Source organism: Polypterus senegalus, chromosome 17, assembly GCF_016835505.1.
Source record: "Polypterus senegalus isolate Bchr_013 chromosome 17, ASM1683550v1, whole genome shotgun sequence".
Classification (NCBI taxonomy): Eukaryota; Metazoa; Chordata; class Cladistia; order Polypteriformes; family Polypteridae; genus Polypterus; species Polypterus senegalus.
Genome location: NC_053170.1, coordinates 59,706,472 through 59,726,615, shown reverse-complemented (window position 1 = coordinate 59,726,615; position 20,144 = coordinate 59,706,472). Strand labels below are relative to the sequence as shown.

At 37.8% G+C, this 20,144-nt stretch overlaps 1 protein-coding gene across 1 annotated transcript in view; it reads right to left on the bottom strand.

Annotated features, from left to right (window-relative positions):
- Nucleotides 1–20,144, bottom strand: part of LOC120517964 (caskin-2-like) — a 268,762-nt gene that overhangs the window by 22,166 nt on the left and 226,452 nt on the right. Inside the window, exons 16-18 of the mRNA XM_039740508.1 lie at nt 14,696–14,806; nt 13,272–13,373; nt 636–774 (exon numbers count right to left, since the gene is read on the bottom strand). Of these exons, the coding sequence (XP_039596442.1) occupies nt 636–774; nt 13,272–13,373; nt 14,696–14,806 (352 nt within the window). The remainder of the gene's footprint in view (nt 1–635; nt 775–13,271; nt 13,374–14,695; nt 14,807–20,144) is intronic.

The following is a 20,144-nucleotide window of genomic DNA, read 5'->3' as shown; positions in this document are numbered from 1 at the left end:
GACTCTAACCTCTGGTAATCCTGAAGTGGAATATACAGCTGTTATACTGAAAGGATAATGGCTTATTTCCAAGCTGTATGCTGCTGCAGGAGATACCACGTAATCCTGGATTCAGTTCTCTACCTGGGCACAGCCATTTTTTGTGCATTCTACTTGTGAACAATTTACAGAGAAATTTACATATGTACAGTATATCTGGTGGCTTATAATGCACAGTTGTCTAATTTAGAAATAAGGGTTGATGGCTTTATGTGAATTTGATATTTTCAATGTTGAATGTTATGTTTTATTTATTTTTTTATATTTCATCTCAAAATCAAAATCTGTAAATATGCTCAGACAAGATATACTTTACAACAAATGCCACTGGGCAAAAGTGAGCTTTAATAAATTTATAACTGTAACTAAAACACGTTTTTCTCTCTGATTTCATCCACTTATATTAATAATACCTTTAATGCTTCATTCATTTTCACAAGCAGAAAAATACTTCCAGCAGTTTTACTGGAAATTACTCCTGCTGAAAGGAGTACCATTTATTAAAATAAATGTACACAACGTATTCATAACAAGATGCGGACTAATCATATTATTTATTGCATGGAAATCAGGCTGCTAATCTTGGCCATACCTACCAAGTTTGACAATTCCTATTTCTTGTAAGTCTTCCCATGTTACGTCACGGATGATGTTAATGGAATCATACCCATTTTCACAAAATGTTTTGTGATACTGTGACAAACCAATTGCACTTAACCATTCTACCAGGTCAGCCTGCAAGAAAAGAAAAAGATGCTAATATGAATCTTTAATGAAATTTGTGCAAGCAGTTTATCAGCCTTGATGGTTCAGATTACAGTTAATTTTAATCGCGTGAATAAAATTATAATGTTACACAATGCTTTCAAAACGGGTACATTAAAATAGAACTTCATGTTTTACCTAATTCATAGCTCTATCAAACAAATATATACATATCTTGAGATCGATTATTAAAGAATATTGTGCTATGAATATTCAGGTGTAAAACCTAGGATAGCTCAAGAAGACATCTGGATTTTTTAATGCTCAGCACAGTAGAATGTTTTAAAGATGTTTTCTCTAAGCAAGTCTCTGCGCTTATTCGATTAGTATATAGAAGGCAACTCTGTAAATAAGACCAGGTCCATTCAAGAATACAATATTTAAACAGAAAAGAGAAAAAAAAACAGAAATAAGGAGAAAGCCATATATAACAACAATATGAATCCCAAAGTTTGATTTACCTTTATTCATCTATTTGCTGTATATATTTGATCCATTACAAGTTTTCTAGGAGTTGGAATCTATCCTTCACTTTTTATGTTCAAAACTAACATATCTGACAAAAAGTAGAAAATTTCAAGAAACCTCAGCTGGTGGCTATTAAAAAAATAGTTTAACGTGTGTGGTAGGTGTGGTGGAGTATGTTCTGTCATTAGCTAATGCCCTGTTGAAAGTTATTCTGCATTCACTGTAACATGGATTAACTATTACTTCTGACAATCCTGAAGTTGAATAAACAGGTGCTGTATTGGATGGTTGATGGTTTATTTGCAGGCAGTATACTGGTGCAGTGGATACCATGTAATGCTGGATTCAAATCTCTACCTTGACACTGCTGGTTTTTGCACTACTTATGGCTGTTTTTTTCTCTCCAGGTACTCTAGTTTCTCACCTGCATTTCAAACGTGTGTGTTTTAGGTAACCCAGAGACTTTGAAAAAGGTTGTAAACTAATGGCACAGAACAAAAACAGTAGTGCTTTTGAAACAGGTTCTGCTTATTACTTTATATAATAATGTTATACTATGAAAACAGTAAAAGCCCATTAACATGGCAAAAAATACTTTCATGCATTTTTCATACCTTCCTTTTTCAGGCTTTTAGAAAACTACAGTCTATCTTAGCAGTACTGGACAATTGGCGGTGAATAACCTTAGCATTCATTCATACTAAGTAAAATCAACATACACCAATGGAACTAACACACACATACAGGTATTAAAGATCCGGGAACAAACTCATGTTAATACAAGAATGGGTAAAGTCCACAAGGGAATAGTGACCGAATCATGATTCCAACTGAGAAATTTGTGAGGCAGCAGCACTAACCACTGCTCCACAGTAATGTCTATATAACTAAAATGTACCAGAAAAATACAATCATGCCTGATTTACTAACACAAAAAAGATTAATTTTGTATAATGAGATATTACATATTTTTAAAACTGTCGCAACAATGATGTATATGTCTCTTTGTGGACCATGGTCATTAAGAAAAGACAAAAACTCTACCCACTTAACTACTTTGCCTCAGTTTTTTTGAAGCACTTACAATAGAGCAGGATTGTGTCCATGATTTAGAAACAGTGGCAAAGCAAGAGTTATTGGGCAATATCCAACATACCTTCCCAATGTACACTGCATCCGGAAAGTATTCACAGCGCATCACATTTTCCACATTTTGTTATGTCACAGCTTTATTCCAAAATGGATTAAATTCACTCTTTTTCTCAGAATTCTACACACAACACCCCAGAATGACAATGTGAAAAAGTTTACTTGAGTTTTTTGAAAATTTATTAAAAATAAAAAAAAAACTGAGAAATCACATGTACGTAAGTATTCACAGCCTTTGCTCAGTACTTTGTCAATGCACCTTTGGCAACAATTACAGCCTCAAGTCTTATTGAATATGATGCCACAAGCTTGGCACACCTATCCTTGGCCATTTTCGCCCATTCCTCTTTGCAGCACCTCTCAAGCTCCATCAGGTTGGATGGGAAGCGTTGGTGCACAGACATTTTAAGATCTCTCCAGAGATGTTCAATCGGATTCAAGCTTGGGCTCTGGCTGGGCCACTCAAGGACATTTACAGTTGTCCTGAAGCCACTCCTTTGATATCTTGGCTGTGTGCTTAGGGCCGTTATCCTGCTGAAAGATGAACCGTCGCCCCAGTCTGAGGTCAAGAGCGCTCTGGAGCAGGTTTTCATCCAGGGTGTCTCTGTACATTGCTGCAGTCATCTTTCCCTTTATCCTGACTAGTCTCCCAGTTCCTGCCTCTGAAAAACTTCCCCACAGCATGATGCTGCCACCACCATGCTTCACTGTAGGGATGGTATTGGCCTGGTGATGAGCGGTGCCTGGTTTCCTCCAAACTACTAAGGAGTGGCTTCCGTCTGGCCACTCTACCATACAGGCCTGATTGGTGGATTGCTGCAGAGATGATTGTCCTTCTGGAAGGTTCTCCTCTCTCCACAGAGGACCTCTGGAGCTCTGACAGAGTGACCATCGGGTTCTTGGTCACCTCCCTGATTAGGGCCCTTCTCTCCCGATCACTCAGTTTAGATGGCTGGCCAGCTCTAGGAAGAGTCCTGGTGGTTTCGATCTTCTTCCACTTACGGATGATGGAGGCCACTGTGCTCATTGGGACCTTCAAAGCAGCAGAAATTTTTCTGTAACATTCCCCAGATTTGTGCCTCGAGGCAATCCTGTCTCTGAGGTCTACAGACAATTCCTTTGACTTCATGCTTGGTTTGTGCTCTGACATGAACTGTCAACTGTGGGACTTTATATAGACAGGTGTGTGCCTTTCCAAATCATGTCCAATCAACTGAATTTACCACATTTGGACTCCAATTAAGCTGCAGAAACATCTCAAGGATGATCAGGGGAAACAGGATGCATCCAAGCTCAATTTTGAGCTTCATGGCAAAGGCTGTGAATACTTATGTACAGGTGCTTTCTCGTTTTTTTATTTTTAATAAATTTGCAAAAATCTCAAGTAAACTTTTTGCATCTTGTCATTATGGGGTGTTGTGTGTAGAATTCTGAGGAAAAAAATGAATTTAATCCATTTTGGAATAAGGCTGTAACATAACAAAATGTAGAAAAAGTGATGCGCTGTGAATACTTTCTGGATACACTGTGTATATTAGAGCCGCTGATTAATCGCTTTTAATGTATGTAATTAACACGTTAAAAATTTCTGCAATTAATATTAATGCAACCCGTGAATGCGTTAAATTAATCCGGTTAATCTGACTGTGCTTCACACTTAATGAAACAGTGGCAAATGAATCCAAGTGTATTGATAGTGCTTGATTGTTTCTTGAGAATAGTTTCCATCCACACATCCCAGTAAAGTTCGGAACTCATCCCCTTTAATATAGGATTGTTTCGTATTGGAACGTAATCGTACAATATTGAATCACTAAGGGGCACAATTTGGCCAGTATTTTTGTACACATTATTTCAGATATACACTAGCTCTTCATAGAGCAGAGATACGTGGACAATTAACACTACAATCCCTGAAGCCTATGAAAAAAGTTGTAATGCCAGGCCACATTAAATTCCTTCACAGCATGTTTGTTTTCCAAATGTGTCAATCAGCAGCGGCAACAAGCAGCCTGCTATCACATCCCCCACCGACGCAGCTGAAGTTCTCCTAGCTCAAGTTTGTTGATTTGAGTGTGAGGTGCCCGAAACTGTACAGGGTAAATAATATATCGTAATTAGGAATACCTACATTTCATGTGTGTTTCGTATCTATAACAATTTGTGTAAATGTAAGATGACAGGCAATGCGAAGCAAGAAATGTTTAACACATAACTAAAACAGAAACTTTTTTCATGTTATAGTAATAATTGACAAAATGCTGAAGTGTATAATGTGTGAACACTGAATCCAATTATCAAATAAACACTTTCACAAAAGGTATAACAAAGCATGTGAGCTTTTATTCAAGAATATATATGTTAAAAGCTAAGACCCAACTATCATGACGTACAGAGGTAAGAACTGTGGCCTACATTATAATCAAGAGGTTAGCAGTTCGAACCTGGGTTCTTCCAGTTTTGAGTAGTAAGCTGCTATTATTATTAGTATTGCATAATAAAAACATGCATTTGATTTCAGTTTAATACCCAGTGTACATTTTTGCTAACTGTAAAAGACATTGCTGAAGGAATATAACCATACACACAAACGCTGGTGAATCATGTCTTCTTGGTATCTTCTTGTCACTTGAATTTTTTTGAAATTCAGTTTTGATTCTTGAATAAAAGCACAGTTGTTTTGTTATACCTTTGCAAAAGTGTTCAATTTATATTCCAGTAACCACTTGAATGACATCAAATAAGTCTTTGCGTCTCTCGCACACGCACACACACATCCATGAATGAAAATGCAATTATTTGAAAACACTATGTCATTTGAACATGAGTTGTTATTTGAGCATTGTTTGTTCCGCTCCTGCCCAGTCTCCACATTATAGTGCATGGTATTGAGACTGCAGACAGACGACTTCATTCAGGACACAGAAACCATCAACATGGCACTGCCAGATCTAAACACTAGCGAGGAGAATTGCACATGTATTGAAGTAACTTTAGCTGCAGGTGGATGTCCCATTTTATTTATGGTGCCAAGCGGAGATGTGTTGTGGTGCAGCAGTCTATTAGCCAGTAAAAGTGATGGGAAGAAGTTGTCTGTTGTTATGACTCTGCCTTTGTCCAGAAACGTCTCCATAAGCTTTATGACCACAGTCTTGGAAAGTCTTTCTCTTGTGGGATTTTTTTCCTATATAAGGATTGGTATTGCATATCGGACCTTGGTTGAAAACAGGTGCTCATCAACAGTAATATGTTGCTAGGTTGAAACTCAAAACAAAACGTCGCCAGTTGTCCCGAGATAGCAGCAAGTCTGTCATTTTCACATGTTCTGCACAGGTGTCTTTGTTGTCAGTCCAAATACCGCATGATAGACTGATAGTGGTCACAGGGCAACATATCTTTGATTGCCATTATAACAAATACAGTAATCCCTCGCTATATCGCACTTCGACTTTCGCGGCTTCACTCTATCGCGGATTTTATATGTAAGCATATCTAAATATATAACGCGGATTTTTCGCTGCTTCGCTGGTTCTGCGGACAATGGGTCTTTTTTCTTCCTGTACATGCTTCTTTAGTTGGTTTTCCCAGTTGATTTCATACAAGAGATGCTATTGGCGGATGGCTGAGAAGCTAACCAATCGGAGCACGCAGTTAAGTTCCTATGTGCTGAATGGCTCAGCAACGGAGCGCTGAATTCGATTCTGCGGCATTAACCAGGAAGTCTCGTCTCGCTCATCAACGTGTTTCGCTGTGTAAAGAGTTAACTTTTGTGCTCTTTTGTGTTTATCTTTGTGCATAGTCAAACCCTTCATTATGGCTCCAAAACGATCTGCTTCTGCTAAGAAGAGAAAAGCTACACTGCTGTAGGACACCATTACGGCATCAATGAGGATTCAATTCTTTTTATTTAAAAAGTAGGAAAGGAATAAGAGATCTACGGCCACAGTGTCCTTTTAAACAGGGTGCAAAATGAGTTGTAAGTGGATGTAATAAGGCAGTAGTCTGGATGGAATCTGCTTTAGGGATTTGGATTAAAGACTGCCGGAAGAAGAACAACGGCGGTGTTACACAGTCGCCTGAAGAGGCTCCTTTAGAAGATCTGTAACGCTCTCCTTTGTTGTGCAGTAAAACTAAACTCATCATTATCGGACAAGTCATCGTGTCATTGTTGCTGTTGGTGAGTAACCATAATAATTTTCTACTTACAGTACTTAGTAGATGTATGTACGTTTAGTGTCACTGTACACAATTTTTCTTGCATTGTACATATTTATTGCTGGTGGCCTGTCTATCGTAATGGCTGTAACATCTGTGATATCGGAGACACTCAATATCTTTAAAATAATATTTAGGTTATACTGTATATAAACAGTGTGTTTACATGCATAATTTCAATGAATCTTACCTAATATCTAAGAGAATACAAAGGGTTTATGCTGTATAACTGTGCGGAGAATATCTGTATAAACAGTATGGGAGAGTTTATAAGGGCTTAAAATATATAAAAATAACCATACAAACATATGGTTTCTACTTCGCGGAGTTTCACCTATCGCGTCTGGGTTGGTCTGGAACGCAACCCCCGCGATTGAGAAAGGATTACTGTAGTTCTGAGCAGGCATCAACCACAGTACCAACTGTGGTCATCTTTGCTCTTTTGAAAAGAATGGAGATAAATGCCATCACCTCACAGAGGGAGGGGGCATGTTCGTTGTACCATGTGACTGTGAATGAGACAATAAAACTGAATTAAAAAAAAAAAAAACTTTTACAGGTAGCAAAACTTTACACCGGGCGTTACAGACTCAAATCTAATGTATGTTTTTATTATAAAATAGTAATAAAATTGCAGCTCACTACTCAAAACAGGGAGAACCCGGGCTTGAATCCACAACATTTTCTATACAGGGCAACAGTTCTTACCTCTGCAACAGCCAAGCAGATATGTCAGCTCTATGTCAATTGATATTTGGGCTTGGGTTTTTACTTATTGACAGCAATATTTAAAATTGAACGATTTCCTTTTTCTTTGGTTATATTCTTGAATAAAAGCACACTTGGTTTGTTACACCTTTTGTGAAAGTGTTTGATATTTGGACTTCAGACTTCACACAATATACACTTCATGACTACATTGTGTCAATTATTACTAAAACAAACACACATGAAATGTATGTACAGTGATCCCTCACTATTTTGCGCTTCGACTTTCGCGGCTTCACTCTATCGCAGATTTTAAATGTAAGCATATCTAAATACACTCACCTAAAGGATTATTAGGAACACCTGTTCAGTTTCTCATTAATGCAATTATCTAATCAACCAATCACATGGCAGTTGCTTCAATGCATTTAGGGGAGTGGTCCTGGTCAAGACAATCTCCTGAACTCCAAACTGAATGTCAGAATGGGAAAGAAAGGTGATTTAAGCAATTTTGAGCGTGGCATGGTTGTTGGTGCCAGACGGGCCGGTCTGAGTATTTCACAATCTGCTCAGTTACTGGGATTTTCACGCACAACCATTTCTTTTGTTTACAAAGAATGGTGTGAAAAGGGAAAAACATCCAGTATGCGTCAGTCCTGTCGACAAAAATACCTTGTTGATGCTAGAGGTCAGAGGAGAATGGGCCGACTGAGTCAAGCTGATAGAAGAGCAACTTTGACTGAAATTACCACTCGTTACAACCGAGGTATGCAGCAAAGCATTTGTGAAGCCACAACATGCACAACCTTGAGGCGGATGGGCTACAACAGCAGAAGACCCCACTGGGTACCACTCATCTCCACTACGAATAGGAAAAAGAGGCTACAATTTGCACGAGCTCACCAAAATTGGACAGTTGAAGACTGGAAAAATGTTGCCTGGTCTGATGAGTCTCGATTTCTGTTGAGACATTCAAATGGTAGAGTCAGAATTTGGTGTAAACAGAATGAGAACATGGATCCATCATGACTTGTTACCACTGCGCAGGCTGGTGGTGGTGGTTTAATGGTGTGGGGGATGTTTTCTTGGCACACTTTATGCCCCTTAGTGCCAACTGGGCATCGTTTAAATGCCATGGGCTACCTGAGCATTGTTTCTGACCATGTCCATCCCTTCATGACCACCATGTACCCATCCTCTGATAGCTACTTCCAGCAGGATAATGCACCATGTCACAAACCTCGAACCATTTCAAATTGGTTTCTTGAACATGACAATGAGTTCACTGTACAAAAATGGCCCCCACAGTCACCAGATCTCAACCCAATAGAACATCTTTGGGATGTGGTGGAACGGGAGCTTACAAATCTCCATCAACTGCAAGATGCTATCCTATCAATATGGGCCAACATTTCTAAAGAATGCTTTCAGCACCTTGTTGAATCAATGCCACGTAGAATTAAGGCAGTTCTGAAGGCGAAAGGGGGTCTAACACCGTATTAGTATGGTGTTCCTAATAATCCTTTAGGTGAGTGTGTATCTCACAGATTTTTTGCTGGTACGTGGATTTCTGTGGACAATGGGTCTTTTAATTTATGGTACATGCTTCCTCAGTTGTTTTGGCCAGTTGATTTCATACAAGGGATGCTATTGCAAGATGGCTGAGAAGCTACCCAATCAGAGCACGTATTACATATTAAATGAAACTCCTCAATGATATATATGCTTCCTGTACGGCGCTTCGCATACTTGAAAGCACAAACAGCACATATTGAATTTTGATAGTTTGCTTGTCTCTGTCTCTCTCTCTGATATTCTCTGCTCCTGACAGAGGGGGTGTGAGCAGAGGGGCTGTTTACACAGAGGCTGTTTGCCTAGAGGATACGGACGCTCTTCTAAAAAAATGCTGAAAGACTACCTTCACATTGCTGCCTTCCTTGCAGCTGCTTTGTCTGGTGGTGCCTCGCATACTTAAAAGCCCAAACAGCCCTATCGATTTTTGATTGCTTGCTTTTCTCTCTCTCTCTCTCTGACATTCTCTGCTCCTGACGTGCGCACTCCTTTGAAGAGGAAAATATGTTTGCACTATTTTAATTGTGAGACAGAACTGTCATCTCTGTCTTGTCATGGATCACAGTTTAAACATTTGACTAAATGGTGTTATTTCATGTCAAGAGGGCTCTAATAATGTTAGAAAATGTATTTAGAAGGTCGTAAACAGGTTTTCTATGCTCTAACTGCAAAAATTTTTGATTTATAAATAAAGAATCCTACTTCGCGGAAATTAATTTATCGCGGCAGAGTCTGGAACGGATTAACCGCGATAAACGAGGGTTGACTGTATTACAAATGACGATATATTATTTACCGTCTACAACGCCAGGCACTTCAAGATAAACACTGAGCACTGAGAATCTTCTTTGCGAATTGAGCTACACACATTATACATTTCACGTCCTTATTACTATAACATGAAAAAAGTTAGGGTGACACGGTGGAGCAGCGGTAGTGCTGCTGCCTCACAGTGTCTGCGTGGGTTTCCTCCGGGCGCTCCGGTTTCCTCCCACAGTCCAAACACATGCAGCTTAGGTGCATTGGCGATCCTAAATTGTCCCTAGTATGTACTTGGTGTGTGTTCCCTGCGGTGAGCTGGCGCCCTGCCCGGGGTTTGTTTCCTGCCTTGCGCCCTATGTTGGCTGGGATTGGCTCCAGCAGACTCCCATGACCCTGTAGTTAGGGTATAGCGGGTTGGAAAATGGATGGATGGATGGATGAAAAAAGTTTATGTTTTAGGTATGTGTTCAACATTTCTTGCCTCACATTTCCTGTCATCCTACATATACACAGATCTTTGCAGACACAGAACACCCATGAAATGTATGTATTCCAAATAATGATATAAAGGTAAAAGTCCATTACAATAAATATCTTTACAACGAAATTTTCATTACAACAAAGTATTTTTATGGTCACGACAGCTTCCCCATATGACACGAGTCTACATAAATCTCATTACTACGAAGTACATTCAGTAGATACTTTCACTGCAACAAAGTACACAAAAGACCTTGAAATACCTGAATGAATCATCCACAGAGCAGTTAGTTCTGTGACTGCACTTCAATTGTGCACAATGATCCCCAAACCGAAACACTGTAATTTTTTTTTTCTTTCTTCATACTTTTATTATTTTGCCTTTTTTATTTCCTGCGGTTTTCAGTGATACCTTTTGCTTATTGCTCGTCAACACTTGAAAACGATCCATTGGAATTTAACTCATTGTCACCCTCCTATAGAAATGGCAGACACGAAAAAATAATAACGGTTCATATTAGAAAAGAAAAACTTAAATTTTTAGCAAGCCCTCGATTGCGGCAAAAAGAAAAAAGATGTTGGCAGTGAATTCAGAATTTCGCCATTGACAATGTCAACTTTCTTGAAAGATAGAGAAAAAAAAGTAGAAAAATCTCGGGTTGCAAACGTATGTGAACAGCTGCATTTGAAGATATCGAAAAAGCCGTTTTGATGTGGTTCAGTGATGCTCGTTCAAGAAACATTCCTATTAATGCGGCGTTCATTCAAGAAAATGTGTGGATTGTAAACTCTATTGGGACCTTCCCCAACTAGACAGCAAGCCAAAAAGCCTCCCAAAGTGCGATCTCCGCGTCTGTACAGGGCAATAGCAGGCTCACAGATATTCTGCGTCTCTCCGCCAAAGTAAACAGAAAAGATCTTGATGGGTGATGCAAGGTTAGGAGCATGTAAATTGTAAATGCAGATAACAGGATTACCTGATCAATGACCTGGCCACGACCCTGCTTGAATGCTGTGTCTGTGTATAGCAGAGTGGCAGATCATGCTACAATAAATAACTGTGCTATTCCTGTTTCAAGCTGAATAAAGCTGGTTTTGCTAAAGTACTGAGACTAAGCCTCGTGTTTTGGGGTGCAAGACAGGAACTTAGCGCGCAACCCCGATCTTTTATGATTTGCTTCTGTGGCGCTTCACTGCAGTGCTGTGAGCCTCCTATTGCCCTGCCTCAGCAATGGAGAAACAATCTTCCACAGATGCTGTAATCGTGCTTCAGGGCACACTTCAGCATGTTGTTCCCGTTGGATGGGGAGTGGGGGGGTCTCAAAAGAGTTCAGAGACCTCAATAATGAAATAATGATTTGGCTCATGATTGATAACTGTGCTGCCCACAACATGCTTCCACATTTAGATAATGTTCACGTTGAATTCCTCCCACCCAATTGCACGGCAAGCTTCAGCCATTGGATTTGAGCATCATTCGCACCCTGAAAGTGTATTATCACAAGGAAATGCTGAGAAAGATTCTTGTCAGCATAACTTGTAGGCAGGAGAAGAATAAAATTAACGTGAAAGAAGCTATTGAAATGACTGCAAACGCCTGGATACAAGTTAAAGAAAGCACTATAGTAACAAATACAGAATCTCATTGCAACAATATTTTTGTTACAACAACATATTTTTTAGGTCCCTGGGATTTCGTTGTAATGGAATTTTACGGGCTAGCAGGTTGCTTGCTGCTTGTGCTGACTGACACATTTCCAAAATAAACACGCTGATGAAGAGGTGCAAAGCAATTTAAAGTGGCCCGGCATTACGACTTTTTCCATAGGCTCCAGGGATTCTCATGTTAGAATTTCACTTATTTCATGTGTATGCATGTTATGCTCCTGCCCTTCTGGTACTTTTCCTAATCTGCAGCACTTTAAAAATCTATGTCGTTGATACTCCAAAATTATTTTCGGAAATGACTGATATATATTTTTTTTTCATGGAACCCACTCTATTACCACCACGATGAAAACCACTGAACATTGGTACTAAAGTGTGAATCGCTGTGTCCTTCATCTCTCACTTGACTGCATTTGCACAGCATTTTTATCTCAATAAATCCTCTACCACCATTGGCTTTGCTTAACACTGTTTCCCAGATATGAGTTGTTCTCTGTCTTAAGCACACAACTATAAAATAACAAAAAAGGGAAACCTATAATCTCTCGCATTGTTTCACTACACATGATGAAGAAAAAAATAAATCTGAAAACTGTCGGCATTCCAGTTATTTTAGTTAGGTGAAAAAACAGCTATAAACTCACTTTTAATAAGCATTGCAAAATGTTTCCATTACATACATACATACATACAATGATATACAGAGCCAGCATAAATTTGTTTTAGAGAAGGGAGAACATGCTAAGTTGGCATATAGCAAATGGAGTGATTGAGCATAGAACAAAAATTGCTGAAGGGGACGGCAGCTCAAAAACAAGGTTTTCACAGACATAGCAAACCCGGCAATGATTGTATATATGAGAATAAATGGCGGGCTTTCTTTGTGAAAATACAAGGACTGGTACAACATGGCACTTGAGGTGCCTCTTAGGAGATATGATTGAGTACAGCAATACTGAATTGCTGGGTCATGTACTGAATTAAACACACCTGCAATCTCACTGTATTTAAGACATAAATGATTTGATACACACACACACACCAAGAAAAACAGCTCTTTTTGTTGCATTGGCATACATTGTATGTCTGAGAAAACACTGCAAGTGAGCGGCATTCATTTGCAGATTACTCTGTCCACAATTTGCCATCTTGTGTGTTCTGCCTCCCCCCTGTAAAACTGATGTTTATGTGCACTTTGTATACTGACAGTTTTGCTGCTATATCAGACATATGGCACACTTAGTGCAGAACTGCATCATATGTTACAAGTAGGGAGAGACATACTTGTTGATGAGCAAGCCATCAGCATTATAAACTTGGGGGGGCTGCCCCATCCAATATTTGGTGCTACAGCTTTACTACATTTTCAATTCTGTCAAACCAAATGTAATTATAACACGTTTCCTTTTAAAATTATATTTTAAACATAAACTATGAAACAATACCGGAATGTAGTCAGGTAGCCATTCTGGGATATTTAATTTTCCGATTTCTATTGAAATCTTCTTACGATGTCCGGGTTTAGTAACTCCAATGGCTGTTAAGTCCTTGAGGGTTGGGGGAGAAGGAGAAAAGGTAAATATTCTGGTGTCATAACATTTTTTAAAACGATTTTTTCTTCTGAAAAATAACATTGCTATTTTTTAAAGAATACATTTAATTTTTTATTCTTCTGAAAAGAAAATTTCTATCAGTTAAAAAATGGACCAATTTATCATAACCCACTAATACCTAAATGGATCAAAACTGTTGAATGTGAAAACCACTACATCAAGATGCACTTACCCTTATGTTTCCAGAACCATTTTAGCACTTTCATAAACAAAAAAGAACAATTTGCAGTCTTGGACAATGCTACGGTGAAAGAACACATCTGATCGGATATGATCTTCGAATATGCTTTGGCATTCAAACATAGCCTGGCATCAAGAAGCCCTCCATATACCACAGCCATTTACTCCATAGACTATTCCATTATACTTTATCTTTTTTCAGTACCACTGTTGTAGTCAGCTGTTTTGATGACTGTCTGAGCATTAGGTGTCAGCCACAACCAGCCACTTCAATCCCTAGCTGATATGGCCAGTGGGTTAATGTGCATGAAAACTCTAGAAGATAAGTTGTTCTTGATATACTCATGCCAGTGTTTCTGCTGTTTACTATGATTTTGTGTTCAAAACCACTTCTTCTAAAAATTAAAGCACACTGGAAGGTACTTCAGGTTAAACTGTCTGCAACTATGATGCCTTCTCACAAATTCAATAGTCAGTTGCATGCCAAGGGCTTATGTACATAATAATGTGGTAGCTCAATATATAAACAGAAATACAAGTGATAGTCAAGTAAACAGTAACGAATGTAGCTGTCTGCGTTTTAAACTTATATTTAAGAAAAAATAACTGATACACTTAATGCTGCACACATTTACTTAAACCTAGCAGTAGTACAGCAGTACACATAGATACTACTGGTCATTTGCCATTTTTTATTTGTTCTATGCCAGTGTAATATCCAAGTAGTACATCAAAGGGTGTAGTAACATGTTCTGCTCCAACTCTGCTTTAAGACAAACAGAGGGTTTTAAAGTAATCAACTTAAGTAGGGACATCTGTGCAAACTGTTTGCTTCAACTTGTAAGGCTTAATTTAGTTTAAGTGCTGCAGAACATCTGTAGGTTTCTGCTAACCTAGAATTTAAATTTAAACGTCCTGCCATTTACTGCTTACCTTTTCACCATTTTAGGCTATTCACTGCACTTCAATTGATTAAATTTGAAAAGAAAAAAAAAACTGGAAAAACTGGTATGTTATAAAACTTTTGATCGGTAGTGTAACTGCAAATTCACCAGTAGACTGTTGCATTTTCTTACCTCTGGGGTCATCCTGCTAATGGTTGGGACATCATATCCTGCATTAATGAAGCTGGATGTGTATTGTTGCAACTGAAAGCCACTAAGCCATTGGTAAATGGCTTCAGCATCCTAATTTAAAATTAAAATGAGACATAGGTCAGGAGGGTGATATAGATTCTTAGATATTTTCACATCACATTTTTTGTATATTTGAGGCACCTAGGGTTACATAATATATGCAGATTTGCTTTAATCATTTAATTTAAATAGTCTGGAATAAAATATTTCATAAGAAAATTTGCTTTGCAGCTAAAATGATTATCTCTAATGGAAGCACAAATTAGAACTATTGAATGTTTGAAGGTTACTGAAACTTATCCTGTTAGTATAGCATATCATTGAAGCCACTGCTCTACTGCCAAACTGTTCTCCTTCCTATGGAAAACTCAACCCTGGTAAAGGAGCACTGGAACCATCAGATGGAAAGATTCTTTCATCAAATTCGACAGTGCAGCATAGACTATACTACAGAATGTCCAAAAGAGTGTGGATGACTAGTTGGCCAATGTCTCTAGGACTCTGACTTTCTGTGTTACAATTTTTCTCTCCTCCGCTGTCAACTAACCATGGTTCAACAATTAACTAATGGACATATATTGTTGGCTTCAAATGATGTTATTCAGTTTTTAGTTTGTTTTCTGTGTATTTTAACAAGTCTGTATTGATATATAATTTTGTATTGAATAATTAGTACTATCTTTACTTGTATGTACCTGGGAATTTGTTACAGCACTCTGTGCCTGCACTCAATTAAGAGCACTATACAAAAGATGAATTCAAATGATTTATTCTAAGGCAGGTAAAAGTACTGGATTTGAAGAAAAAACAAATTCCTAACAGTCAGTGCTCACACTAACATTCAACCCCAGTCTTCTAAAGCTGTGAGACAGTAATGCTATTCACTGCATCACCTAATTAATTAAATCAATTAATTACAATTACAGAATGCTTTTCTAAGCTACTCTAAGTGCTTTACATAGACAGCCTGATAGTCAATTTTCCACCAGTATGCTCACCGCACATTAGGTATTAGATGATGAAGGGGTCAATAGGGGACGGGCATGATTGGGGGCCAATTGTTTATCAATTAATTAATGGACAGATACTGTTCATTTCCATTTTTCTTTCATCAGTTACTACTTTATTTTGTATTTTGACAAATCAGCACATACATATGTACCTATATTTATTAATTAATTATTATAGTTTACACTTATATTTTAACTGAGAAATGTTCACAGCGCTCTCTGGTCTGCACTCAGAGGTATACAAAAAATAGGTTGTATTGTATTCTGTTGAATGGCTTAAACTCTCCCGAGTTAGTGGAGTTTGACTCGAGACCTAAATCCAACTGAGAATTTGTGGCTAGACTTCAAAAAGGCAGTTCACTCATGACCAATACAACCTGCCAAGGCATGAGCAGTTTTGCAAATAATAATGGGTAAAATTTCAGAGCAACATGTGCAAAACTGATAGAGACTTAATGAGCTATCCTAACTCATTAGGAGATGCCAGAAGAAGCATTTCAGCAGAGATCAGCACATATTTTCTAACAAAGTCAAAATGTTTTAGAAATTCTGAACAACAATGAACTCATAAAAAGATATTGATTTGACAGAAATGGGATAATATTCGTAACAAATCCTGTTTGACATATGATTGTTCCATTTATGCGGAGAAGCCATGTGCCATCAGAAGAAATGAAAGTGTTGGTAACGTTAGATTTTTTAACCACAAGTAAACTGCAGCTTTGCAATAACAAAAATTTGCTAAGTCACAACTATCCATTTCTTGAATTTAGCACTAAACGTACATCATCTTTACAGAGAAAGTCATGAGACAAGACCCTGGAAGAATGGAAGAGTAAAGGTGACTTCAGAAAAAGAGCAAGGATATCCATGGCTTGTTTCAGTAACTGCTATGTACAAGGCATTTTCTGTGGCCTGAACTGTGGGAAACCGATTCTTATGCAGGTAAGGCTGACGATCATTCATTGTTAAATAAATATTATCATGACCATTATCATTGTGGTGAAGCCTCAATATTAGTATAAGAAAACCACAAAATGTCATCATTGTATAAAAGTATGAGCATACAGTCTATTGCATTATCATGCACACTGGTTATGCATGAGCATGCTAATATGTTAGTTTTTGTGACTGTCATGCTGAAACACTGTACTTCCTGGAGACTGCATGATGCTGCATGTTTTTGATTATTTGTTAACTTAATGCGTGTGTGTTATGTTTTTGATTTTGGTTGCATTAGAAATATAAAACAAAATTGTCTGTATGCAATGGTGAAAACTGTAATGATGTTTTACCAGTGCGTTTCAGGGAGCCCTTTATGTCAAAGTGTGTTTAGTTTACTGCTTAAAACTTTGTAAAGTTCTTTAAAAAATGTTGTTTCTTTATTCATATATACAGTATGTACCCCTAGGAAACAGACATAGTAATCACTATTTAAGTAATTACTATGAATGCTCCATGTCTGTACAGTTTAAACGCATTTAGCAACTTCTTTATAGTGTCTTTGCTTATGTCAGCATGCCACATAACATTTTGCCCAGAGGGGACTGGGCGGTATCATGGTCTGGAATCCCTACAGATTTTATTTTTTCTCCAGCCGTCTGGAGTTTTTGTTTTTCTGTCCCCTGGCCATTGAACCTTACTCTTATTCGATGTTAATGTTGATTTATTTTGTTTTATAATTGTGTCTTTCATTTTTCTATTCTTTAATATGTAAAGCACTTTGAGCTACTGTTTGTATGAAAATGTGCTATATAAATAAATGTTGTTGTTGTTGTTGTTGATAGCTTTCTGTTAATTTCTGCCGGAATCTACTGATCTTTTGGGTATTACTCGTTTGTAGTATTCTATGCTTCATCTGCCTTACCAGGGATTAGGTACCATGAATACACAACAGTTTGACCGAGGCGCTGTTTAACAATTATGATTTCCAAGGAAACTACAAATCGTCTCATGAGTGCAATTTTAAGGCTTGGGTGCCATAAAATCATGATGTCATTCATTCTCAAACATGAACTCTTACTCCTCATTACGAGTGGGTGTAGGATGCATCATAACTACTGTATGTCTCATATTCAATTCATGGGTAGAAAATTTTTTTATCCTAGTCAAACATTTAGAACAATTTCTAGGAAGAATTCTTAGACACTTGATAAATATGGGAACAGAACAGTTAATATGAAAGTACATTATGTTTCCATAATTCTTTTGTAAGAGAACATTAAAGTTTCTTTGAGTCTATCTGTTGGTCTTAGATATATAATGATTCCTTGAGCAATTCCTAAGACAAGCATTAAGGAAAGAAATATGCAAGACTGGCTTCTACTATGGGAGAATAAATAATAAAATCTAAATATTGTAGATTTATGTTTTGTGGTGTTTGTTTATTGTGCATTTTATACATATACTTGCATAAATAGGTACTATCACAGGTCATTACATTGGGAATTAGATCCAGGATGGAAAAACAAGGACAAATATGAGAGTAACAACAGGAAACTCCAGCTATCTCAAAATGTGATCCTCTTTCTTTCAGGAGGACTGGAAGTATCAAGGGTTAGGCGCTACCCAAGAGTGTTGTAAACTACAATCTAAAATTTTTCTGGTGAGGTAGATTAAAGTTTTGAAGCAGTGCTTTTATACTTGATAACGTGCTGCATGTTGATTAATAAGAATTTCACTGTACTCTACATGTGTGACAATAATGACCCTATAAATTAATATGTACATGGCAAAAAGCATCATGGAAATCAGAATGATGCTATGAAAAGAGAGTTCAAGCTTGGGTCAAAAGACATATTTCATTGTTTACATATTTAAATAAGTACAGAGATTGGTGGATTGTGTTGATAAATATGAAGTGTCGCTGCCTCAGAACTCTAATGAGCAGGGATCAATGTGTCCACGTAGGCTCATACCTTAGTTGTTCAGTTTCTCCTCAAGATCCAAAAAAGTTTGCATAAGTTTACATGCCATCTCCAAATAGAGCGATTCTATAAGATCTGTAGTGGATAATCATCTCACAGAGATTTACTGTAAATTTTAACCATTGTTCAGTGCTTTTAGGATCTCTGCAATGGATAAAAGCTAGCCAAGATTTTACTAGAAATATTGCTGACCATGGGAAAATCATGAAAACAGTGAAAAGATGTTCAAACTTTTTTAAAACTATACAAAAAGTAAATATTAAAATACAGAAAGTAAAAGAGGTCTGAGGTCTTCATATGTGAGAAAATAGATACCCTCTCAGTGGTAAAAGGGAGTGCTAAGGAGGTACTCGGTGATTTAGAAATTGTAGAGGGAGAAGGACAGCTTAGATTAAATAAGATGAATTCAATCAAATCACTAGGACCAGATAATACAGGTATTTATCCCGGAGTTCTTAAGGAGGTTAGTGACTGCATATATAAATCTTTGACAGAAATTTTTTGGAAGTCACTGCATAATGGAGAAATTCTGAAGGACTGGAAAATGGCTAAATATTATCCCATTACAGTAATCCCTCGCTATATCGCGCTTCGACTTTCGCGGCTTCACTCTATCGCGGATTTTAAATGTAAGCATATCTAAATATAGATCACGGATTTTTTGCTGGTTCGCGGTTTTCTGTGAACAATGGGTCTGTTAATTTATGGTACATGCTTCCTCAGTTTGTTTGCCCAGTTGATTTCATACAAGGGACGCTATTGGCGAATGGCTTAGAAGCTACCCAATCAGAGCATGTATTACATATTAACTAAAACTCCTCAATGCTATACGATATGCTTCCCGCGCGGTGCTCGATTGTTTGCTTTTCTCTGTGTCTCTCACTCTGCCTGACGGAGGGGATATGAGCAGAGGGGCTGTTTGCCTAGAAGATACGGACGCTCCTCTACAAAATGCCGCTTTATCGCAGTGCTTCTGCATACTTAAAAGCAGGTATTGATTTTTTGATTGTTTGCTTTTCTTAGCGAGCGCTCTCTCTGACATTCTCTGCTCCTGATGGCGCTCCTTTGAAGAGAAGATATGTTTGCATTCTTTTAATTGTGAGAAAGAACTGCCATCTCAGTCTTGTCATTGAGCACAGTTTAAACTTTTGACTAAAGGGTGTTGTTTCATGTCTAGAGGGCTCTAATAATGTTAACAGTGTGGGAGAGTTTATAAGGGCTTAAAATATATAAAAATAACCATACAAACATATGGTTTCTACTTTCGCGGATTTTCACCTATTGCGGGGGGGTCTGGAACGCAACCCCAGCGATCGAGGAGGGATTACTGTATATAAAAACTGCTGGTTGGGCAGATCCAAGCAATTTATTGATCAGTGAACTTAACATGAATCACAGTTAATAAATGGAAGGAAATATTAAGGAAAAGACTGAGTAACACATGGCAAAGAA